Source organism: Dermacentor albipictus, chromosome 1, assembly GCF_038994185.2.
Source record: "Dermacentor albipictus isolate Rhodes 1998 colony chromosome 1, USDA_Dalb.pri_finalv2, whole genome shotgun sequence".
NCBI classification, from domain to species: domain Eukaryota; kingdom Metazoa; phylum Arthropoda; class Arachnida; order Ixodida; family Ixodidae; genus Dermacentor; species Dermacentor albipictus.
The window spans coordinates 490312510-490334712 of NC_091821.1; the positions used below are offsets into that span (position 1 = coordinate 490312510).

At 47.8% G+C, this 22203-nt stretch overlaps 1 protein-coding gene across 6 annotated transcripts in view; it reads right to left on the reverse strand.

Moving 5' to 3' along the window:
* Positions 1 to 20985: 20985 nt before the first annotated feature.
* Positions 20986 to 22203, reverse strand: part of Nipped-A (Transcription-associated protein Nipped-A) — a 413461-nt gene continuing 412243 nt past the window's right edge. For all 6 annotated transcript variants that reach the window (XM_065445525.1, XM_065445501.1, XM_065445517.1 and 3 more), the window contains one exon: positions 20986 to 21715. In XM_065445525.1, coding sequence (XP_065301597.1) covers positions 21606 to 21715 — 110 coding nt within the window. In that variant the 3' untranslated portion in view covers positions 20986 to 21605. The remainder of the gene's footprint in view (positions 21716 to 22203) is intronic.

A 22203-nucleotide genomic window follows, 5' to 3' on the forward strand; every position in this document is an offset into this window, starting at 1 on the left:
GTGCTTGCTAGGCGTTTAGAAACTAGGAATGGGGACAGTTTTCGTACGGCTGTTCAGTCTTCATTGTGAAGAACATGGTACTTTGGAAATGTGTGGTCGCTTGGTTTCAAAAAGAACTGGAAAGTTGCTTCGGTGCGACCCCTTTTCGGAGGCCGATCTGAATGTTGGGATACGCTTCTGCCATTGGATGGTTTCCAAATTCGGAGGTGGCGGTAGCCGCCCACCACCGAGCTACACAAAGGGACGCTACAGGTTCCAAGAAACCTGCAGACGCCAGCTGTACACCGCCATTTCAGCGTAATGTATATTCAGCCATTTACCCATGGCTGAATATATTACACAAAGTTAACCCTTGCCGCCAGAAAATTCGAAAGTGAGAACTAGTGAGTAGAAGAGAGGAAAGATTGAAAGTGAGAGAGACAGAAAAAGATTGAAAAGCGGGACAGGAAAAGGCGACTGCCAATTTCCCCCGGTTGGGTCATCCCGGGGGTGCCGTATATGGGAACCGGAGGCCAAGGAGGTGTGTTGCCCCCGCCGAGGGATCTTAAAGGTCCGAACACTCGGCATCGCCTGAACCCCCAGTATCCCCCTTTCCCTGGACACGGCTAAGCCGCGCACGGTTAGACGCGGGAGGGTCCGACACTTACGTGCTTGTGTACGTGGTGGCGCAAGTCACCAAACGCCTGCTTACACAGACGCCCCTGCGGGGTTATGACATGGTTATGCACTGTAGTTACCAAGTGACACACGGGGGCCGCACATTTCATTTAATTAAAGAGAGGGAGACATTTTTGAACGCCGGATCCTCGGCCCGACGTCACTGCTCGCGATTTCGCTCGGCCGCGACGTCGGTGGCGTAACGTTGTCACTTTAGCTCGGCCGCACGAGCCGCCGGATCGGCCCGACATAGCCGCTTGCGCTCCGCATCGCGGGCCCAATCTTCTGCCGAGGCGTTGATGCGACGCCCACAAGATCTGTCCCGCTCCTGCTCTCGGTGCCGTTGCTCGTAGGCCAGCTGCTACTCGGGAGAACGAACGACGCGTGGTCGTCATATTGCGAAGTCGTAAAGCGACTGCTGCGCGCGCGCTCTCCTTCGAGAGAGAAGCGACTAACTATTGGCGTAGCCAATGGCACGCCGCACCTTCCACCGGATGGTTTCTGTGGTCGGGCCGCGATTGTTTCGCCTAGGCATATACAGTTACGCTTAAAGGCTCTGTGCTATTAGCTGTGCGTGGTGCTTCCAGAACAGTATGTGAGCGTCATCACGTTCACAGTGGGTTTGTGCCATTACCGAACGAAAGAACCATCATCATCACATACAATGGCGACAACGACGAAAGGGGCACGCGAACTTCAATTCTTAATTCTTTGTTATTTTCTATTACGAGCTTACTTTGATTGTTCCCCAATTATTTCAGTTGTGTTCTTGGCCTTACTAATTGTCTTCTAATGCCACCTGAATCTCGACTAATCCCCCATAGTGGGTATGGGTACGAGCCATAACCAGAAGGCCGACAAACAAGCACCTGGCGCCGGCTTGTTGATCAAGAAGGTCATCATTATAAACTTCTTCCCCAATGTCCAGTAATAGGTAAGCTGCATGGCTTAAGCAAGTCACCTAGGCACGTAGGTCCTCTGCAAGTTCGGTTAATTATTGTGCACCTCGCATCGACTTTGCCTGGCAGTCGTTCGTGAAGCCTTGGTGTTGTCAGCCGATACAAGCGTGTACGTGAATTTGCCACCCGTGCAGAGCCTTCGTTCATGTAACGAGCGTTGCAACACATCAATTCGTGGTTGAAGCTCGGACCCGACGAAGAGAAGGCGCAGCATGGCGGCGAGTGCACTGAATTTTGCACGAAGACAAGAGAGATGTGCATCTGCCGTACGCATCTTAGTAGAACAATGCACACGGACAAAAGAGTCTCGCGTGTGTCGATTATTTCACCATCTTTCAAGCAGCAATGCTTTGCTGTGGTACCTGGGAGTCCAACTACGAGAGCTTGACGACGCTGACGTCGGCGACTTGCAGCTTGTGACCATCCGTGAAATCCATTACACGTGGTCTTCCAGCGCACGTCACGAGGCTCAGTGGATCGCGGAGGATTTTTTGGAGTCTCTTCTGAACTCACACAAATGTATCACAGCCATAGAGCTCAACTGTGTGATAGCGGACATCGGTTCTTTGCTCAATGCTGTGGCGAATTCACCCTCCCTGAGAAGAGTGAGAGTCCACGGCACACTCACCCTCCAGGAGGAACAGCTTCAGAGCATGTGCACTACGATACGCTCGCTCGGCAACATTGAGCAGCTGGAGCTGTCTACGCCGTCTGCATACCCTCTACAGCAAATTTTGCCTTCCGTCCTGGACCTGCTGCGGCCTGGAGCTAGTCTGACATCTCTAGACGTGGCACAACTGCAGACGAACGACATTTATTCAAGGATGTTGATTGACGCACTCATTCAGAATACTACCATTACCAAACTAGTTATTGGAGCTTGTATCTTCTCGTCAGGTTTGAAAGGCACAGCGCACAAGTTTGCGGAGTACTTGACCAAAGGAAATTCCACGCTCAAGAAGCTAACTATAAAAGCCCAACATTATCTGGACAGGGATGGCTTCAAACATGTGGTGAGCGCCATCTCACGCGCACCGATACTGGAGGAACTCGTCGCAGACTTGAGTCTAATGGAGCCAGAAGAGATGGCGGTCTTTGCCGAAGTGGTCGAACGAAGCCAGAGTGTGCGCACTTTTTCACTGACTCGTTCGAAGTGTTGCGAGCAAATTATGACGCCGTACTTAGATGGACTCACGCTGTGCACAAGCCGTGGTGAGCTGATGCTGCCTTGGCTCTCAATCTTGCCAAAAAACAGCACCCTGTTAAACTTAGAGATCGACTTGCAGGGATTTGGAGTCAACGCGTGCTGTGAATTCTTCCGCGCTATAGCAATGAACAACACGCTGCAACTCGTAATCGTTCGTAACATCGCATTGGGTAATGGTCTGCGGGAAGTATTTGGCCTAATTGGCACGTGTGGTCTTTCACGGAAAGTGTTCATTGACGATCTCCACGTGAGGCCTTTAAATATCCCAGCCCTGCCCGAGAGCCCGTTTGTCACGACCGTAACACTGAGCTACAATCACATCGAAAGACTAGAAGTTTTCAGGTCAGCGTTCGGTGTGCTCTTGAACTGCCCTCACGTAACATCGCTTAGCATTCACATTGTTCCTGATTTGTATGACTACAATGTGCAGAACGATATTACCGCATATATAAAAGCGGCATCGACACTCAAACACTTCAAGCTCCATCTTTGGATCGCATTCCGCGAATTTTTCGAACCAGATGAGAGGTCTGAAACTTATTTGATCAAGGCGTTAGCGTCTAACGTCAGCTTGCAAACGATCGCACTCAGCATGCCATTCAGCGAGAAGGGCTTTCAATCGCTTGCACTTTATGCTCTGGAGATGCCAAACCTCAACCAACTGTCTCTGGACGACAGTCACTGGCGTTTCAACGGGTTTTTCTATTCGTCTTTGGTGCCTCGAATAGAAATCAATTATAGCTTGCTTCGCGTCGAACTACCAGACTGTGAAGGATACGAAGCGGAGAAGATCGCCGTGCAAGAGGTCACCCGGCGGAATTGCGGTCTGGTCGCTCGAGCAGCACGCTTCGTGATGGGTCACCAGGATCGTTTCTGCGCTTGCGCACTTGAGCGTGTCTCTGGACACGCGAAACTCGTCGAGCTAGTCGAGAGCGAGGCAGGCGTCGACACCATCGAAGCAGTCGCAATGATCAAACGCGCACTCGCCAGTACTCGTGGTCTGCACGAGTACATGAAGCTCAGCGGCGTCGTCCTGCACCGAGTCGACTGCATCGAACAGCAGGATGGTGGTGGGATACAGCTGGTCGACCTGAATGAGTACTGCTGGCTGCACATCAGAAAGTACCTTACCTTAGAGGACGTTGTGAAAACTTGAAGTTGTTCTCGACGGCGAAAAAAGTGGCAGCTTTTTGCAGAGCCTTGTATGTTCGAATATTCAACCTGCTCTCAGTTGGGTGGATACGGCTTTTTTTTTCTGAGGCAGCAAGTAACAAAACTCTCTCTTCCCGTATTAAATTGACATCATGACATTCAGTTCATGTAGTCACGAGTCATGAATAGTCGTGGATAGTCACGATCCTCTATTTCAATGGAAAATAAATTGAGGCGCTTAGGCGCAAGCCCATACTGCATGTAATTGAGAAGCATAACCTTTTCACATACAGGCTAAGTTTCATGAACGCATATTCCATAAAGTATATTTAGAGAAGGGGGAATGTCGTAAGCTCTTTTGCCTATGGGCAAAAGGGACACGAGCTCATCGTATACGATGAGCTCGTGTCCCTGTGTCTCGGAGACCGCAAAATGTCTACTTGTATCTGCCCTCTCGTACTACAGCAAAACAAAGACACGCTTCTACCAAAGCGTGCATGCGAAGGCACTGCCGCCTCGGGCCTTCATTTTCGAAGGCGGAAATAAGTTGGGCTGGGCGATTGATCGGTTGCTTAAATTGCAGTTACCTTTTGCGTTCGCTATTATTCGTTACAGGCCACTTTAGTAAAACCACGCAATCGTGGAGAAGGGGGGGGGGGAGGGCTAGGTAATCGAGTGGACATTCGTTTGTTCCGTGTTCCATAAGCCGGTTGCTTTCGTGAGCTGGGCATAGCGCTGTCTACCAACTAGGATTCGATCATTCGGCATTTGTATAGCGCGTCCCAGTGTAAAAGTGCGATAAACGAGTATTTAATAAATAACAAGTATTATATGTTCGGTCTTCATTTCTCGTTCAAGTTTGCTAAGAGTGCCCGAGTGGAAGCACGCAAAATGATAACTGGATGGTGGGGGTGGGCCCTGCTAGATCGTTTTGTCCCCCTAATGAAGAGCACTTCGCACGCCTATGGTCAGCCCCGATGCCCCCGCTTTACTCCCTCATTAACAGCAAGGAAATAAGCGACAAACACATAGCCACGATGATTCCGACTAAAACGGTGGCTGTGGGCCTCTAGGGCCAAAGGCCACTAGTGCTCTTGCCTTCACTAGTAAAGTTACGGTTGCGTCTGCGGGAGTTTGATCGCGACCGCGCTCCATTGCAGCTGGCATGCAGCGTTGCTGAGCCGCTCGAGTACGACCGTGGCTCGGCGTTTGCTTACGCTCAGAGTAGCGTACACCCACGGTAGCTAAGCAGGAACGAGAGTTTGCTGATAAATCTCTTTATTCGTAAGCTCGTCTATTCCAAGCCTGCATTATATATATATATATATATATATATATATATATATATATATATATATATATATATATATATATATATATATATATGGGTCATTCCCTCTCAAGCATGCTCTGTGTTTTTTCGACCATCTCCGATTCTGCTGAACAAAATCATACTGTTTTACCTAAGTGTGCGAAGTAATTATTCAAGAGATTTTTTTAAAATTTCTAATGCCGTGAGGGCGCTTCGAAGCTTGCGCACACACGGGAATCTATGCCAGGCAGAAAAAGTTCTACAAAGGTTACTGCGAATATTTTTATATAGACGCCAGGCGGTACTCTTTCATGACTATTGTCGTTTATAACTCTTTGTTTTAATTTACATAATATTTAGGCGTAAGAAAAAGCCAACAATCGTCCCTTAATTGGTTATTATTTTTTACAAAGAAAGTTACAATTTCCATCAGGAATATATTCACAATATGGTCTTGGTATCTGTGTATTCTAGATGATAAAAATACTCTGATAAGAAATAAAACCTAAAGTTTCTCTTATAGTCATGGCAAAAAATGGAAAAGGAGTGAAAGAAACAGTACCCTCGATTCCCCCATGGCCGGGCAACCAGCATATAATGACATGCTGGTTGGATATATACGCTTTACACAGGTTGAAATAGAGTTTATTAAGTACTGGATTTTCGTGCTTACACAATGACATCAAGGTCTCCGCGACGCTTAGGGAGTCTGTATATATAACTGCTTTTTGGAGTTTTGATTCCTTTATATATGCTTCGCAGCCGACAATAGTGCGCAGGCCTCGGCCGTGTAGATACTTGTTTCCGGATGCAGTACATCGGATTCCGAGAAGGCTGGACAGACGGCTGCGTAGGACACCCCGGCACTTGACTTCGAAGCGTCTGTGTAGAACTCTGCGCAGAAGTGCTTGTATTGTAGTTCTCGGAAATGCATTCGGATTTCGACCTCTGGAGCGTGCTTTGTAACGTCTAGAAAGGATATGTCACATTCCACTACTCCCGAGGAGGTAACAGCTTGGTTAGATGCATTAAGCAATGCTCGAGGAGTGGGACATGCATTTTATCGCTAAGCTCCTTTACACGCAGAAAGAAAGGGCGTCTTGAATGAAGGAATGTATGAAGTTTAGTAGTGCAAGGGCCAGGTATGGCCTAAGAGCGCCATACCAGTTTTGATTAGTTCGCAGTTTACTGATGAGTTCTGTGAAGTTAATGTGACGTGGCCTAAAAGGGGCTAAAATAGTTTCTGTAAATTGCGTAAGATCTACGTGTAATAAGGTTGTGACAATAACTAATGACGTGCACTATGAACATTAAAATGCATTGGGAAAGAATGCTGCAATATACAAAATATATCAGATGCTAAAATTGGCTAGAGCACTACTGTCTAACCAGAGCTCTTGAAACACAAGGGCCTTGAGGCATGTTCTACACAAAACAACTATCATAGCGGCATCCTCTGGAAAGAGGATGCCGTACGAATTTAATGGACATGTAGGACAGCGTCATTCAAGAAAGCTAGGACTGCTTTGGTCTTAAAAAGCGGTTGTTAACCAAGAAACATAGCCGGATGAAGAGACACAATAGCAGTATGCAAGAGGAAAATGTTCCTTCCTGTCCCTTTCGGCTTCTCGACACTCCAGGGAGACGTGGAGGATGGTCAGCTTGTCACCACCTCTACCACAGTTTGCAGGCTCGTTACCAGTCAGGAGAAAGTTTTAAGTGTCAAATGTGTCCTATTCTGAGTCTAGTGAATAGGATATCTGTTCTTCTTGTTTTCGTAGTTGGGGGCCAGAAATTAAACTTCGGCTTCACGTGAAGCTTATTGCTCGTTTCAGCATCCCACAAGCATTGTCAGTGGCTTCGCAGTTTGTTTCGTGCGAAAGATTTCATGTCTGTGGCAGGGAGAGCAGCAGAACTAATACCTTGCGATGCTATTGATTTAGAGATTTCGTCGGTAAGCACACTGCGTGTTGAATCCAGCATATCACTACATGTCCACGAGATAAATAAATTAAGTGTTGCACAAGATTGAGTAATGTTCAATAAAAAGAGGGTTTCTGTGCTTTTACCCGCCGCGGTTGCTCAGTGGCTATGGTGTTAGGCTGCTGAGCACGAGGTCGCGGGATCGAATCCCGGCCACGGCGGCCGCATTTCGATGGGGGCGAAATGCGAAAACACCCGTGTACTTACATTCCGGTGCACGTTAAAGAACCCCAGGTGGTCAAAATTTCCGGAGTCCCCCACTACGGCGTGCCTCATAATCAGAAAGTGGTTTTGGCACGTAAAACGCCATATATTATTATTTCTGTGCTTTTGTAAAGACATTAACGCTTTTACAAGACTTAACGAGTATGTGAATATTATTGCTCTGTCAATCTTTAATTTCTTTATATATGCTTTACTGCAGACTGAACTCCATAGGCTTCTGCAGTGAAGGTACTTGTTAAGGGGTTCAATACATCAGATTAGAAAAAGGGGGATCAACAGCAGCGTGTGAATTTGACGCGCCTGTGTAGAATTCGGAGCAGGAGTACTCCGATTCATGTTCACGGAAACGCATAGCGAGTTCGAGGTCAGGAGCGTGCTTTCTGACCTCTACAAAGGACACATCACAGTCTATCACCTGCCACTCCCAGGGTGGTAATAGCTTAGCTGCAGGCATTAGGCAATGTTCGAGAAATGGGACGTCCATTTCTTCGCTAAGTTCTCTCACACGCAGCGAGAAAGGTAGTCTCCAAGGCGATCTATTAAGAAAAAAATGGCTGTGGCTTAGGTAAGGTTAAGCCCAGGATGCGAAGCATACTAGCCTTTATTTTAGTTGTTGAACCACTGTTTAGCCTGGTGAACTGCTGTTGCTTGGCTATATTTGGTTCGGCTAGATGAAGAAACAACTCATGCATTACTGCTTCGCCTTCAAGAGTGGAACGCGACAGCGTTCCCGCCGACCCGCCAAGGGGTGTAAGACAATGGGCTACAGGGCAGCGACTACGCGCCCCGCATTGGACGCGGTGAGCGTCGAGCAAAGCAGCGTTCGGCGCGGCAACGAAATGTGCGCCTGAGCAAGAAACGCACGCCTTAGAAACAGCTCGTTTCTAAGGCAACACCGCATTCACTAGAGGCGCTTTTGTACCGCTTTGAAGCATCGTACTCGTGGCTCAGTGGTAGCGTCTCCGTCCCACACTCCGGAGACCCTGGTTCGATTCCCACCCAGACCGTCTTGCAAGAGTTGAGCCAAAGCCACTTCTCCTCTGTCGTGACGTCACGGTGTCACGTGGTTTCAAGGCGACACCGCCGCGCCTGAGGAGCTGGGTTGAGCTCTCGTAATATGCTTCGCATAAAAGTGTTGCGCATGTCAAGTCGTCAACAGTTGTGGAACACGGATGCTCCTGATTAGAGTGCACTTTGAGAAAATAGGTGAAGCTGGTGCATGTTCTATAAAATTGGAGTGACCACTCATCTGACTCTACGTACAGACTTTCAACGGGGCTTGTTCTAAAGGCGACAGTGTCCAGAGGGATACCCAGATGCTGGACGGCCTCTAGCATTTTTAGCGCACTCGGGGCGGCAGTGATATAACACTGCACCATAGTACAATTGTGATCGAATTTGGCTCCCGTAAAGATTCAATAAATACTTCCTGTCGCTACCCCATGTTGTGTGGGATAGGATTTTAACTAAGTTCATTCTTTTTCAACATTTTGCTTTAAGATATCTTATGTGTGGAATGAAAGTAAGCCTGGAGTCAAGTATAACACCTAGAAATGTGTGCTCTGTTCACAGGTATTTGCTGCCCATACATTTCCACAGTGGGATCTGCAGCAAGCCCTTTCTTTTTGGCGAATAGAAAACCAGAACTGCTGTTGGTGTTCACTTTGAACCCGTTTTCGTCTGCCCACTTAGAAACTTTGTTCAAACACTGTTGTTCTTGTCTCTCACAGACTGTTGGGTTGCAGGATTCCAAACCTATTGGTACGTCATCTACGTAGACGGAATAAAAAATAGCTGGTGCTAATGATGTACGAATTGTGTTCATCTTAACGACAAAGAGCGTGCAACTGAGTGCGCCTCCCTGGGGTACCCGAGTTTCCTGTATGAATGTACGCGACAGTGCATTACCTATTTTACACGGCATGTACGGTTGTGTAGGTAGTTTCCTATAAAGTTTAACATGTTGCCGCAGATGTCCAGCGCCGACAGGTCGCGCAGGATTCCGTAACGCCAAGTTGTATTGTACGCCTTTTCCAATCAAGAGAGATCAGAGAGAGAGAGAGAGATAAAACTTTAGTATGTCCTTGATGCGGTTCAGGGGTGGCGGAAGCCGGGAGACTAACCCCCAATCCCCCCCTTCCTCAGATGGCGGTCAGTCCTTGCTTTCTGGCGGCGTCTTCGGCCATCCGGAGGGCCCAGAGCTGCTCCTCTGGGTCCAAGCTGAGCAGCAATGTCTCCCACTGCTCGGCCGTAGTTATGATGCGTGTGTTAGTGCGGGAGGTGTTGGTGGGTGAGGCTTTGGTGCATTGCCAGATATTATGATCGAGGTCAGCGCCGGCCTCGCACGCTTTGCAGAGTGGGGAGTATGCAACACGAACTTTCCCGAACAGCGTTATTGGGAAGTGATCACTTCCGAATGGATTTTTAATTACACGACATTCCAAATCAGGGAAGATTGAAGGGGAGTCGATCGACAGGTATATTGATGAGTACGAATTATGGTGAGGATTATAATACGTTGGTTCCTTCTTATTAAAGAGGCACACACCGGAGTTTAAATGGAAGTTTTCAATGAGTCGTTTTCTCTCGTCACATCGTGAGTCTCCCCGCATCGTGTTATGAGCGTTAAAATCTCCCACGAGTATGTAACGCTCGGGAAGCTTATCAATGAGGTTATATAAGATTTTTTTTTCGAGATGATAGTTCGGAGGTATATAAATGATACATACAGTGAGCAACTTATTAAAATGAATGGCCTCTACTGACACTGCCTCAAGGGGTACCTGAAGAGCGACGTGTCGGAAATCTAGAGACCTGTCGACTACAATAGCTACACCGCCGGAGGCCTTAGCCTCGTCCCGGTCGTTTAGGAAGATGGTGTAATTTCGAAAAAAATTTGTGTTCGTAGGATTCAGATGTGTCTCTAGACACACAGCAACTTTGTATTGTGTTTGTTTATGACTTCTCTATCATCATCAAGGTTATGAATGAGTCATCTAACATTAAATTGTAGTATTTGTGTCTCCATTATGATAAAACTGTTTTGTGCTGTGTATTGTGGGGTCTGATGTGGGTATTCTCTCACACCGTACTCTTGGGACAAAGGAACGACAACACAGTAGTGCAAACAGTCACAAGGGCATTTATTGCACCTTTCATACATCAATGCCTGCTAGCCGAGTTGCTATCCACAAAACATGCCGATGGGCTCGCAACAAGTCTAGAAGTCCGACTTACCGCGACCGGAAGCGAGCGAATATGTTCGCCCCATGCTGGATCCCAACGCCTGGTCGTTCGCGTGTATAGTCACGCGAATCGTGGCGCGTTCGAAGGCGGCCACGCGAGGCGGTCTCGCACATGCATCCGTCGCCGCGCGCGCCGGATGTCCGCGCTGCTTCGGCGACCCGCCGGGGAAGAGGGTTGCTGCACGTGCAAGCACGTCGATCTGTCCCGTTCGCTGTCTGGAACCCAAGAGAGCGCGCCTTCTCTCTCCCGCCGAGGGTAACCCCGCAGCCGCGCAACACTAGCGCCATCTCTCGGACTGCGCCTGTACCACTTGGACCGCCGCGTGTGCGGCGAAGCCGCACTACAGGAGACGCGCTATGCGGGAAAAACACCAGGGGAGGCGCGAGGGTCGCATCGCATCCCCACATCCCCCCAACCTTAAATCACTTCTTATTCCGGCGAAACATGTGACACGGTCTAACATTAACCCGTGCTTCGCGAACAAAGTAGTACATGCAACAGTGGTCGCGCCGAAGAAATGTCCGCACGCTGTCCATAGCATGCGAGCCGACATTGTCCTTGGGTGCACCGCTGGCGTCCGCCGGTCACAGCAGCAGCTTTGCGACTCGACGGCACGATCCCAGGCCAGGACTCCGGAGACGACGACGCAGTAGTCGGTACGAGCAAGCGTCGCTCGCGCCGACTCGCCGACTCGCCCTGCTGGCGGGAGCCGCAGTAGCTGTCGGTGACCGCCGGCTCTTTTGTCCGCCGCCGAGGGTTGTGAGCTGGATACAGGAGGCCGCCGAAGTCGCCGCGCCGAACTGGCCACAGCATCACCATCGCCCGGGGGTGGCTCGATCGTAGTCCGGGGCAGCAGCGCAGACGATGTGCAGGCGACGGCAAACCAGGGGTGACTCCAATCACACTGCGTAAACTCAACACACTCGGCAAACACTAAAGTAGTGCAAGGGAGAGGAAGTCTGCATGCGCATCGCCCACGTGGTACGATGTTCAACTCGGCTAGCAAAAGATCGGGCAGCTATACTCAGATGCTAAGTTCACGTGAACGAAGCTCGCTTTCTTGAGTCGAACGAGTAATTTCAATTCGTGCGAGGCTAAATAGAATGAGGGAAGCAACTTGCAACACCTCAACGCCACGGTCCACCAGGTTGTGTCCCTCCACGTGCGACAGGCAGCTTCATAAAGCCTTAGGCCTAAAGCGTCGCTTCCCTGACAACAACCGGCATCCAAAAACAACACCCAAAATGGGCGCAAAACAGGCAGCCGCGGGAAGACGTCAGCTCTGTGAGGTGGTCCTACTCCGCTCGGTGCACACAGCATCCGAGTTGACGGCGCCCACCGTCCCAGACGGTGTCGGAGCGCCCGGTGCCAGGCCGCAATACCAGTCAGCCCGTAGTGGCACCCGTGGCCCGCGGCCACCCGGCTCCCAGAGCCGCGACTTCATCCGAGTCAAAGAGATAGAAGAAGCTATTTACATATTTACATAGGAAATTCGGACCACCCACGAGGCTTCCGTACTCACTCGCTTCAGGCTTGCCACTGCTCCGCGGGCGCTCAGCCTCGCTCTCCCAGGATGCAGACCACGTGGCTCTCGTACCAACGAATGCCATTAAAAAAAACACTTGCGAAAAGGCTTAGTAAGTTGACATGTTCAAACACACTACAGCCACCGCCGCCTCGCTCAAGAAAGCACGCCGCTGACGCTAGCGATCAAAATCCACGCTAGGCCTACGCTTCGGTTCAAACAAAGGTCTCGAACGAAGCAACACTTAAAATTATCGTCCCATGCCCCAAGAGCCCCACGTTGGGCGCCAGATGTGGGGTCTGATGTGGGTATTCTCTCACACCGTACTCTTGGGACAAAGGAACGACAACACAGTAGTGCAAACAGTCACAAGGGCATTTATTGCACCTTTCATACATCAATGCCTGCTAGCCGAGTTGCTATCCACAAAACATGCCGATGGGCTCGCAACAAGTCTAGAAGTCCGACTTACCGCGACCGGAAGCGAGCGAATATGTTCGCCCCATGCTGGATCCCAACGCCTGGTCGTTCGCGTGTATAGTCACGCGAATCGTGGCGCGTTCGAAGGCGGCCACGCGAGGCGGTCTCGCACATGCATCCGTCGCCGCGCGCGCCGGATGTCCGCGCTGCTTCGGCGACCCGCCGGGGAAGAGGGTTGCTGCACGTGCAAGCACGTCGATCTGTCCCGTTCGCTGTCTGGAACCCAAGAGAGCGCGCCTTCTCTCTCCCGCCGAGGGTAACCCCGCAGCCGCGCAACACTAGCGCCATCTCTCGGACTGCGCCTGTACCACTTGGACCGCCGCGTGTGCGGCGAAGCCGCACTACAGGAGACGCGCTATGCGGGAAAAACACCAGGGGAGGCGCGAGGGTCGCATCGCATCCCCACAGTATTTAGGAGATGAAGATTAGCTCACGGGCCTTTACCAGGCGCCGTGAGGCGAGCTTTGCCTTCTTTTGGTGCGATCGCGAGAATCTCGCCGCTCCTTAGGCGCTGGTGGCGCCGTCTGGCTGGTGGTTGTGTCTATCGCCTCTTTCGAGGCGCCAGACACGCGCTCTTTCGAGTGCTCTGCTTGACTTGAAGGCCTCGACACTTTGGAAGAGACCTTGGAGGCCACCAGCCCGGAGGTCTATGGTCCCTTCTACTGGTGTGGCGGCAGAGGCGTACCAACTATTTCTCGAGTGGGAGGGGGGGGGGGGGGCAAACCGCAAACAATCTGACCTCTCTGTCTCCCATATATATATATATATATATATATATATATATATATATATATATATATATATATATATATATATATACATATTGTGGGGATGCGCGACCCTCGCGCCTCCCCTAATGTTTTTCCCGCATAGCACGTCTCCTGTACCACCGCTTCGCCGCGTGGCCTGCGTGACGCCCGCGCGGTCTAAGTGGTTGAAGCGCAGTGCGAGAGATGGCACGAGTGTTGCGCTGCTAACGCCACGAGGTTACTTGGGCGCCGAAAGGAAGGCGCTTGCGCTCTTGGGGGGTTCGGGAAGCGAGCGGGACGGACGTGCCGTGCCGCGCGCCGACCGATGCTTCGGCGAGACCGTCTCGCGTGGCCGCCTTCGAACGCGCCACGATTCGCGTGACTATACACGCGAATGACCAGGCGTTGGGATCCAGCATGGGGCGAACATATTCGCTCGGCAACTCGGCTAGCTAACTCGGATAGCAACTCGGCTAGCAGGCATTGATCTATGAAAGGTGCAATAAATGGCCTTGTGATTGTTTGCACTACTGTGTTGTCGTTCCTTTGTCCCAAGAGTACGGTGGGAGAATCCCACATCAGACCCCACAATATATATATATATATATATATATATATATATATATATATATATATATATATATATATATATAGCGCATTACTATAGCAATATGTCGCAGCTTCGCCCGAGAGTCGAATCATCGATTGCTATAGCAAATTGCAAATTAGTAGACAGCCATAATAAGTATGGACAGTGGCTTTATCGGCCGTATAAACTTGTAAACACTCGCTTAGTAACTAAATTGCCAAGCATGGTTTCAGCGGCGCAGGCAAACATTCACATATCGCACTCTATGACCGCGGACACTCGCCAAGTACTTGCTGTCAAAACGCTAGTGTGAGGAAGTGCGGCAGCAGCAGCGAGCGGAGTGACCTTCGTGCTGTATATCTCCAACACAGAGCGGTGAGAACACAACACACGCAAAGGTACGCCAGCTAGACTGTGCCCCCAAAGCTAATCGCTTTCAAGACAAATGCCGCGTGAACGCACGCGACCCCCCCCCCCTCAATAAGCAGTTGCTGCCGAAGTACAACGCACCCCCTGCCTCCCGTCCCACCTGTTGTTTGCACGCAACGCAAGAAGGCGGGCGAGATTAAGCCGCGATCATCGCCTCAGCCTCACAACAACAACAAAAGAGAGCAAATGTGTGCAACCTTGGATGAATACAACCCGATTTCCAGCGAAGCCGCTTCTTTAAAACAGCCACAATAAATGTTTGAGTTTCTTGTAATTATACAGCATACTTTAAAAGTCACTCGCATATTATGTTACTGTCCAGCTTGAAAACGTACCCGCATGTAGTGCTTTGGAGCACTTCTTGTTGGGAATTTTTAAAAAGCCAGTAAGTCATGAACACATATGTTACATTACCATGGCATTTACCATGGTTAAGAGACTTAAAAGGGCTATAGTTCGTTGGTGGCTTGATGATTTACCATGGTGTCCTTGCTCCCTCGCTGCCCCCACCCGACTCAATTCCCGCTAGATTTGATATCGGTTGAGTTCACAGTTCCTCAAGGCAACGGTATAAATTCTTTGTTCGTCAAATACATTCATAAAGTTCCAGATCGCTTGCATGTGTAATTTACTGCAAATGTGATATTCAGTCTCCTATCTTTGAAGTTTACCTACATATTGCCCATAACGCGCTGGTTATTTTAACCACATATAAGCAAAATTCCTTGTTTAGTTCGACGAGGGCATCGCTCAAACCAAGGCGGAACGTGTTATGACACCTGAAAATAGGGAAAGAAAAACGATAGCTTAGTAATTATTTGCAACAATTCTAAGAGATCCAGGAACGCAAAAATTTTGTCACATATTACAGTTACCATGCGCCCTATCCCTTTTCCACAATATATATACCTCTTCTACCCAACACCTATATCGGGACATTAGGTAGCATAGCTGATAGCGGCCATATCACACGCTCTAACACTTCAATAAGAATTTTTAACAAAGGCTGTGTTTGATACAACCGCATTTATCTTCGCACAGAGAGCTTACATAACATACCACCAATTTTCGCTAAATTTTATCTATTTGGTTTTTATAGTTCTGCCAGGTCAGCGGGCTCAACTCTTCCCGGCTCGTTAGACACGCTCATAAGACCCTAGAGTGCTTGCATACGTAATTTATTGTGAAAGCCCCAATTCCTCATCTATTTTGAGCCTCACCTGCACATCACCATTAACATGTGTTTAGTCACCAAACATAACGAAGCGGCCTACTTTTGTTTACTGAGGACACCAGGCGAAACTAATATATCACGCATGAAAAACTAAAGAAAAAAGTTGAGGGTACAATAATTATTTGTAACGCTTTTAAATGAGCTAGAAACGTTAAGGCTACGCGTCAAATTGCACCTAAAGTTCTGCCTATTCCTTCAAAGTATGAAATATCTGAAACGCATAGTTCTCTTGGAACATTGGGGAAATCTAGGTAATAGCAGCAGCGTGACACTTTCGTACACTTGCTTACAATTTCTTTAACGTTGTAGTTTATCAACACTCATTTACTATCGCGAATAAAGTTGGCATATTGTTCCCCTTATGTTCGCAAAATTTTCACCTCAGTTGTAGTTGTAATTATGCATCGCAGCCGTCTAAGTTTTACAGCTTTCGTAAAACAGGCAAATAACGCTATGTACCACTTGCGTACATATTCTGCTAGAAAATGGGCATTTAACACCTACCTATTTGGAACATTCCCTACACATTGGCCATACCATGCCCCTCATTTTTCCAAGATATAAACAAGATGCCTTGTTTAGCTCACCGAAGACACTGGAGAAACAAACTACGAATACCGTAAAACACATGAAGAAACGAGGGATTAGTAATTATCTGCAACACTTGCATTTAATTCAAGAAAGTGAAAGTTTCACAACGCATTGCGCTTAAAATTTTCTCTGTTTTCACGGGATTTCAGCCGTCTTTCGTGCTGTTGTTTTAGGACATTGTTTGGAAACATTTCTATTAGTGGCAGTACGATATCGTGGAACGCTTCAATGAGTAGCTTTCTACAAAGGTTGTAATGAACCTACACAGAACAAACATATATCTCGCTGGTCTGTTAAAACATTGCTTCGTACTTCGAATATACTGTTCTCTGCATATTTTACTGAGGATACCGTGGTAGAAAACTAAATGACATGTCTAACGCATAAAAATTGGTAGAAAGCGATTATTCAGTAACTGTTTTCAGAGCACATAAGCAGCCTACACAGTGCAAATTTTATGTACACGTCACCATAAAGTGACCTTCATTTTTTTCAAAATACTAAATATCTGCTTTTTTTTCCTCCTGTCGGGAAACATGTAACAGTGTAACTTTTATATACAAACAGCCTGAAAATGAAATCGTCAAAGTAAGAAGTGACATTTGCCTTTAGAAAAAATTGGTACTGCAACGACTTTGCACATAAGACCAACGTCATTTTCACGTGCCCATCTACAATGAGTCGCGATAACACAAAATAAATTCGACAGTTATACCTGCAAGAGATCGATTAGACCTTTCATGATGATAACATACTGAGACTGCAACGCTTTGTAGGCTATCTCTGGACAAAGATAAATAGTCCCGGCATTTGATAATCCTATGATTTCATGCCGCAGGGCACGCAATCCGTGGTCGCGGCTAATTATAGTGCTTTATCCGAACCTCCCCCTCGCCCGCAGGTTAAATGTAGCAAGCTGATTCGAAAGCGGTCCCAAAATAGCGGGAGCAGCGGGAGTCAGGTGGTGGCTGCGGCCGCGCGCGACCGTGCGAGTTGGGGCCCAGCTTTTCCTCCGGCTGTCGTGACGTCACGTCACGTGGTTGCGCTAAAGGTCATTGGTGGCTGCCCGGCCGCGCCCAAGGGCTGAAATGAGTGATTGCAATATGCAACGCATACAACTGGCCATTTGTTACGGCGGGAACTGCCCAGCGCCAGGCGTTCTGCGCATCGCAAACGCGTGTGGTCAATGCCGCGCGTCGTCCGCTACAGGGCGTCCCGAGAAGGCACAAAAGACAATCCTCGCTGTTCAAGCAGAGGATGCGTAGTAAAGAAGAGCGTCACTTATGTGGTGGCTCTGCCTTTTCCCAACGTTACTAGACTAGCTTCAGTTGTAAAACTCCCCGCCCGCGCGCTTACAGCCGCTGTCGTCACTTCAGTGACAGCCGCCAGAGGGCAACGCTGTTCCATCGGGCTCAGTGAAGCGTCGCATTGCTGAGAGCGCAAAGAAAGTGGTGCGCCGAACTGTTGACATCGTTCCGATAGTGGCCTATGCAGCCAGGTACGCAGCACGTCGGCATCGTCTGCTGATATTCGTAAGAAACTCGGCGAAGGCTGTAGTTCAACGGATGACATGCTTGCTGAAATTCGCTGTCAACAACGAACCACAGAATACATCAACGCTGCACCGCGTGCTTAGGCCCGCCAGGCCCGCCCGCGTAGCCGGTTAAAGAGGAAGTGAAGCCGGGTGCGACTGCAGCGCCACGAAGGCGCGGGCGGGTGGCGGTTCCGCGCAACGGCGCCGACTTTTAAAACTGAAGCTAGCCCAGTAACGTTGCCTTTTCCTACGCTCTCTCTCTCCCTCTCTATTAAGAAAGAAAAGTTAGCTTCAGCTGTATTTTTGTTGAACTTTCCAGCATGCAACCGGAAGTAGCCGCTTTCAAAAGGGGGGGGGGGGGGAAAGCAAATGACATTGGATCAAAGTATGTTTGGATCAAATCTTTGAACCACATATGTGGATCAAAGATTTTCTTTCAAATCGTTCCCAATTTGTTGTTGCCAATGAACTTTCCTCTAACCAATGTCCTGTTCAATCTGGAGTCCCACAAGGATCCGTATTAGGCCCCCTTCTTTTTCTCATTTTCATTAACAACCTTCCTTTTTTAGTTTCTTCTAATCATCATCTTTTCGCTGACGACTGCGTAATTTTCCGTAAAATAGTTATTCATAATGATGCTAATATTCTTCAGTCAGATCTAAATTTTATGTCTAATTGGTGCAATACTTGGCTAATGGAATTAAATACTAACAAGTGCAAAGTGATGCGTGTCTCTCGTGCATCTAGTAGTCCTGTTCCATATTACCTAAACAACTCTACCTTAGCCGCGGTTTCATCCTATAAATATTCAGGCGTTCATATCACATCTAATCTAAGTTGGTTTTTGCATATTGAGAAGATAATTAACAACGCTAAATGCATGTTACGTTACTTACGTCGTAACTTTTCAGCAGCCCCTTCACCTTTAAAGCTCTTGTTATACTACACACTCATATGATCTAGATTAGAATACGCCACTCCAGCCTGGGATCCAAGCACTAACATTTTGGCTGCGTCACTAGAAATGGTGCAGAATCGCTCTACTCACTTCACCTGTTGCAGTATAATTTCTCTGAAATCTGATATCTCTCTCTAGCATCCCGCCGAAAACATTTTCGCTTGAACTTTTTCATCGGCTTTACTATCGCCCGACCCTCCGTGACGAATTCATTCTTCAGCCACATTATATATCTGACCGTGCTGACTATCGATTTAAGTTTGGTATCGAGCCGCATCATACTAAAACTACTCTTCTTTACCTCGAACTGCAGAAGATTGGAATCGCCTTCCTTCTGACATTGTTTCCATTAATGATAACACCCAATTTAAATATGCCTTAGCTAACATTGTATAATTAGGAGTTAACATGCCTTACCGTGCTTTGTCATATTATTGTGCACTATGTTTATTCTCTACCCATTCCCCTCTGTAATGCTTCAGCCCTGCGGGTAAATAAATAAATACGAAGTACATTAAACTATTGTTATTAAAAGCAGTAATTACATACATATATATATATATATATATATATATATATATATATATATATATATATATATATATATATATATATATATATGTAAACAATGTCTCTCTACACATGGAAAAAGATTTATAAAATTATCTAAGCGCCTACGTTAGGACTGAGGCCGAGCCGAAGCAATCCAAACATACGTTCGTTAAACTGTAGTTAGGCGTCTCGCGCAGCATAATCCGTTGTGGTCTGTGTTTTGTTTATTAGAGCCTCCTGCAAATTTTGACACGCCGTCGTCTAGGCAACAGCGTGCTGGTGTGCTCTGCGACCAGCTTCTTTACCACGCTGGCTGTGAAATGCAACAAGTGCGCACGTCCTCACCGGCGCAGACACGTTCTCCGTCCCTGTGGTGGGATGGGCGGACGAGACGTTCATTTGAGGGATCGCCAGTCGTTTGTGCGCAGGCGCAAGTAAGAGCGGGCGCGAGAGAGAAAATCTATGGTCTTTTGCTCCTTGAACAAAAGGTTTTTTTAGTGCGTGTTGTAGGCGCTTGTCTCTAGGCGTGCTGGCATTGGGGAGTGCAATATCGGGTTTGCGACCACCATGATTGCCACAATGGCAGGGATGCACACTGCGATCAACACCAACTGTCATGGCACCGGCACGAGTTAAAAAAGAAAAAAAGAGAAAAGGCACCACAAGCAGCCCACGGATGCTCATGCACTTGTTTCCACCGAAATGGTGCCAGCACAATGTCACACCGCCCCACCAACCAGAAAGCCTGAATAAGCCTCAAACCTCCTCGCCTGCTCGTGCTCGCCGGCAAGAAATAAAAGAATGTCCCCAGTCCTACTTTTATTTCTAACTAGGAGTAACAGTTGGCAGCCAGAATATGAAAGCTATTTCTACAAGTCCTCCGAGAATGACTACACAACACCAGTAATGTTTTCCTGGCACCTGCCAGAGTCAAAACTGTTTGGCACAGCGTGGCGCAATTTCTGCCATTTTTGTGCTTTTGGCACAGTAATTTGTATGATTATCAATGGTGAAGGATTCTCACCCCTTGTCTAATGAGCTGATATAAATAAAATTCGATAATTTTTAAGCTCCTCATCAGATTATTAAGGTTCTTCAAGGCCCTAAAAATTGCACTTTGGTATCCAGGGTTCCCAAGGACAGCTACAAACTATAAAAGCTTTAGCCTTTACGAGTTAAGAGTCCTGTCTTGCCTGCAAGCATTTCACAATATAATGGGTTACCGAAGATGTGGCCAGCAGTGACACTTGTAGTGAGATTTTATTACACTTTGCTGAGCAGGAGTGCGGAAATTGTTCTGGTGTCACAGAGGCATTCTCTTGCTGAAGGAAATTAAATATAAAACGCACCTGTGTTGCAAATGTGTCGATGTGGCTGCTTTTCACCAGCTAGAATATGACTGACAATTGCAATAATAGCTCTGCGCTCTCTCCGGTTCAACTCTTAGCCACAATTTGGCCACGACCAACACGGCCACTTAAACATCTCTGGTAGCCCTGTTTTCCATCAAGGGTAATGCATAAGCAGATAAGCTAAGACATGAGGCAATGGAGGGCGTGCATAAGCTTGAAGGGAAGGCTTACAACAAAAAGTGACACAAATGTCCAGGCAGACATAGTTTTATTTCAATTTCATTCTCTTGGTCATGTGTAGACCAAAAAACCATTTCACACAAATGAACTCTTCATATGTGTGAACAGAAACGTGTGACTGAAACGAGTGTTGCATGTTGGAAAAGGTCCTATACAAAACTTAAAAAGGTAATGTACAAAAAGACTGCACACCGAGTGTCTTCCCACTGCACCACGCATATCTGGTGCATGTGGTCACTCCTGGCACTATCAGTTGTGTCGATACGACTTTTCACCAATTATTGGTGATGATCAGATAAAATGCTAGTGATTATAAAGTCAACAGTGGCTAGATAGACAGCAGAACACACTGTCTGTCGTGTGCCCTGTCTGGTGCAAAGTGATGAATTTCAAACACAATGGTCAGCATTTCACCATGTCCTTGCACGATGCTGGGCAACCACTTGAACTCCAACATGGCACTTGAACAAGAGAAAACCAGCTCCATGATGAAAGATGAAATAACTTGCTTTACAATAATGGTAGCCCATAATTGGGTATCACAACACACACATGAACAAATGACAAAAAGAGTTCTGATCCAAGTGACGATGAATGAGATGCGAAGGGCAGGATGCAAGTGTATCCGATATCACAGCCAAGGATGCCAGGCAGGGTCCATCCGACAGAGGTTGTCGTGACTGTTGGCAGCCGCCACCAGTGTGCTCACTTTGCTGTCGGCGCCATCAAAAGTGGCCAGAGCTGCACAAAACGAGAATAATAAAAAAAAACATCCTTACAAACAAAAAATGGCTTGTTGCCATATTCATACATTTCTACATACATCTACACTTAGGAATAGAATAAACCTCACCAGCCACATTTATGAGCCATATTGTCTCTTCACAGTACCGGCTTCTGGCAAGGGGACAGTGTGGTACCAGGATGGTATTCTCATGCAACAACTTTAGCAAGATTTTGCGAGACTCGGCATTGGACACGCGTCTGAGTATTTGGCTGATTGTGCAAAAATAGCAAGTAGCAGCGATGACGATGGCAGCAGTAGTAAAGACAAGTAGTATAGTGACCATGTCAGCTACTAATAAACTTTCGTTATCGAACGCGCCCTCGGGTATGCTATTTTTTAATTTTTTTTCCTGTCACGTGATATGGGGGGTCGACTTACAATCGTGTAAATACGGTAATGTTGTGATCGGCCGTTCACCCCACGACAGCCTCCGGTCACGGCT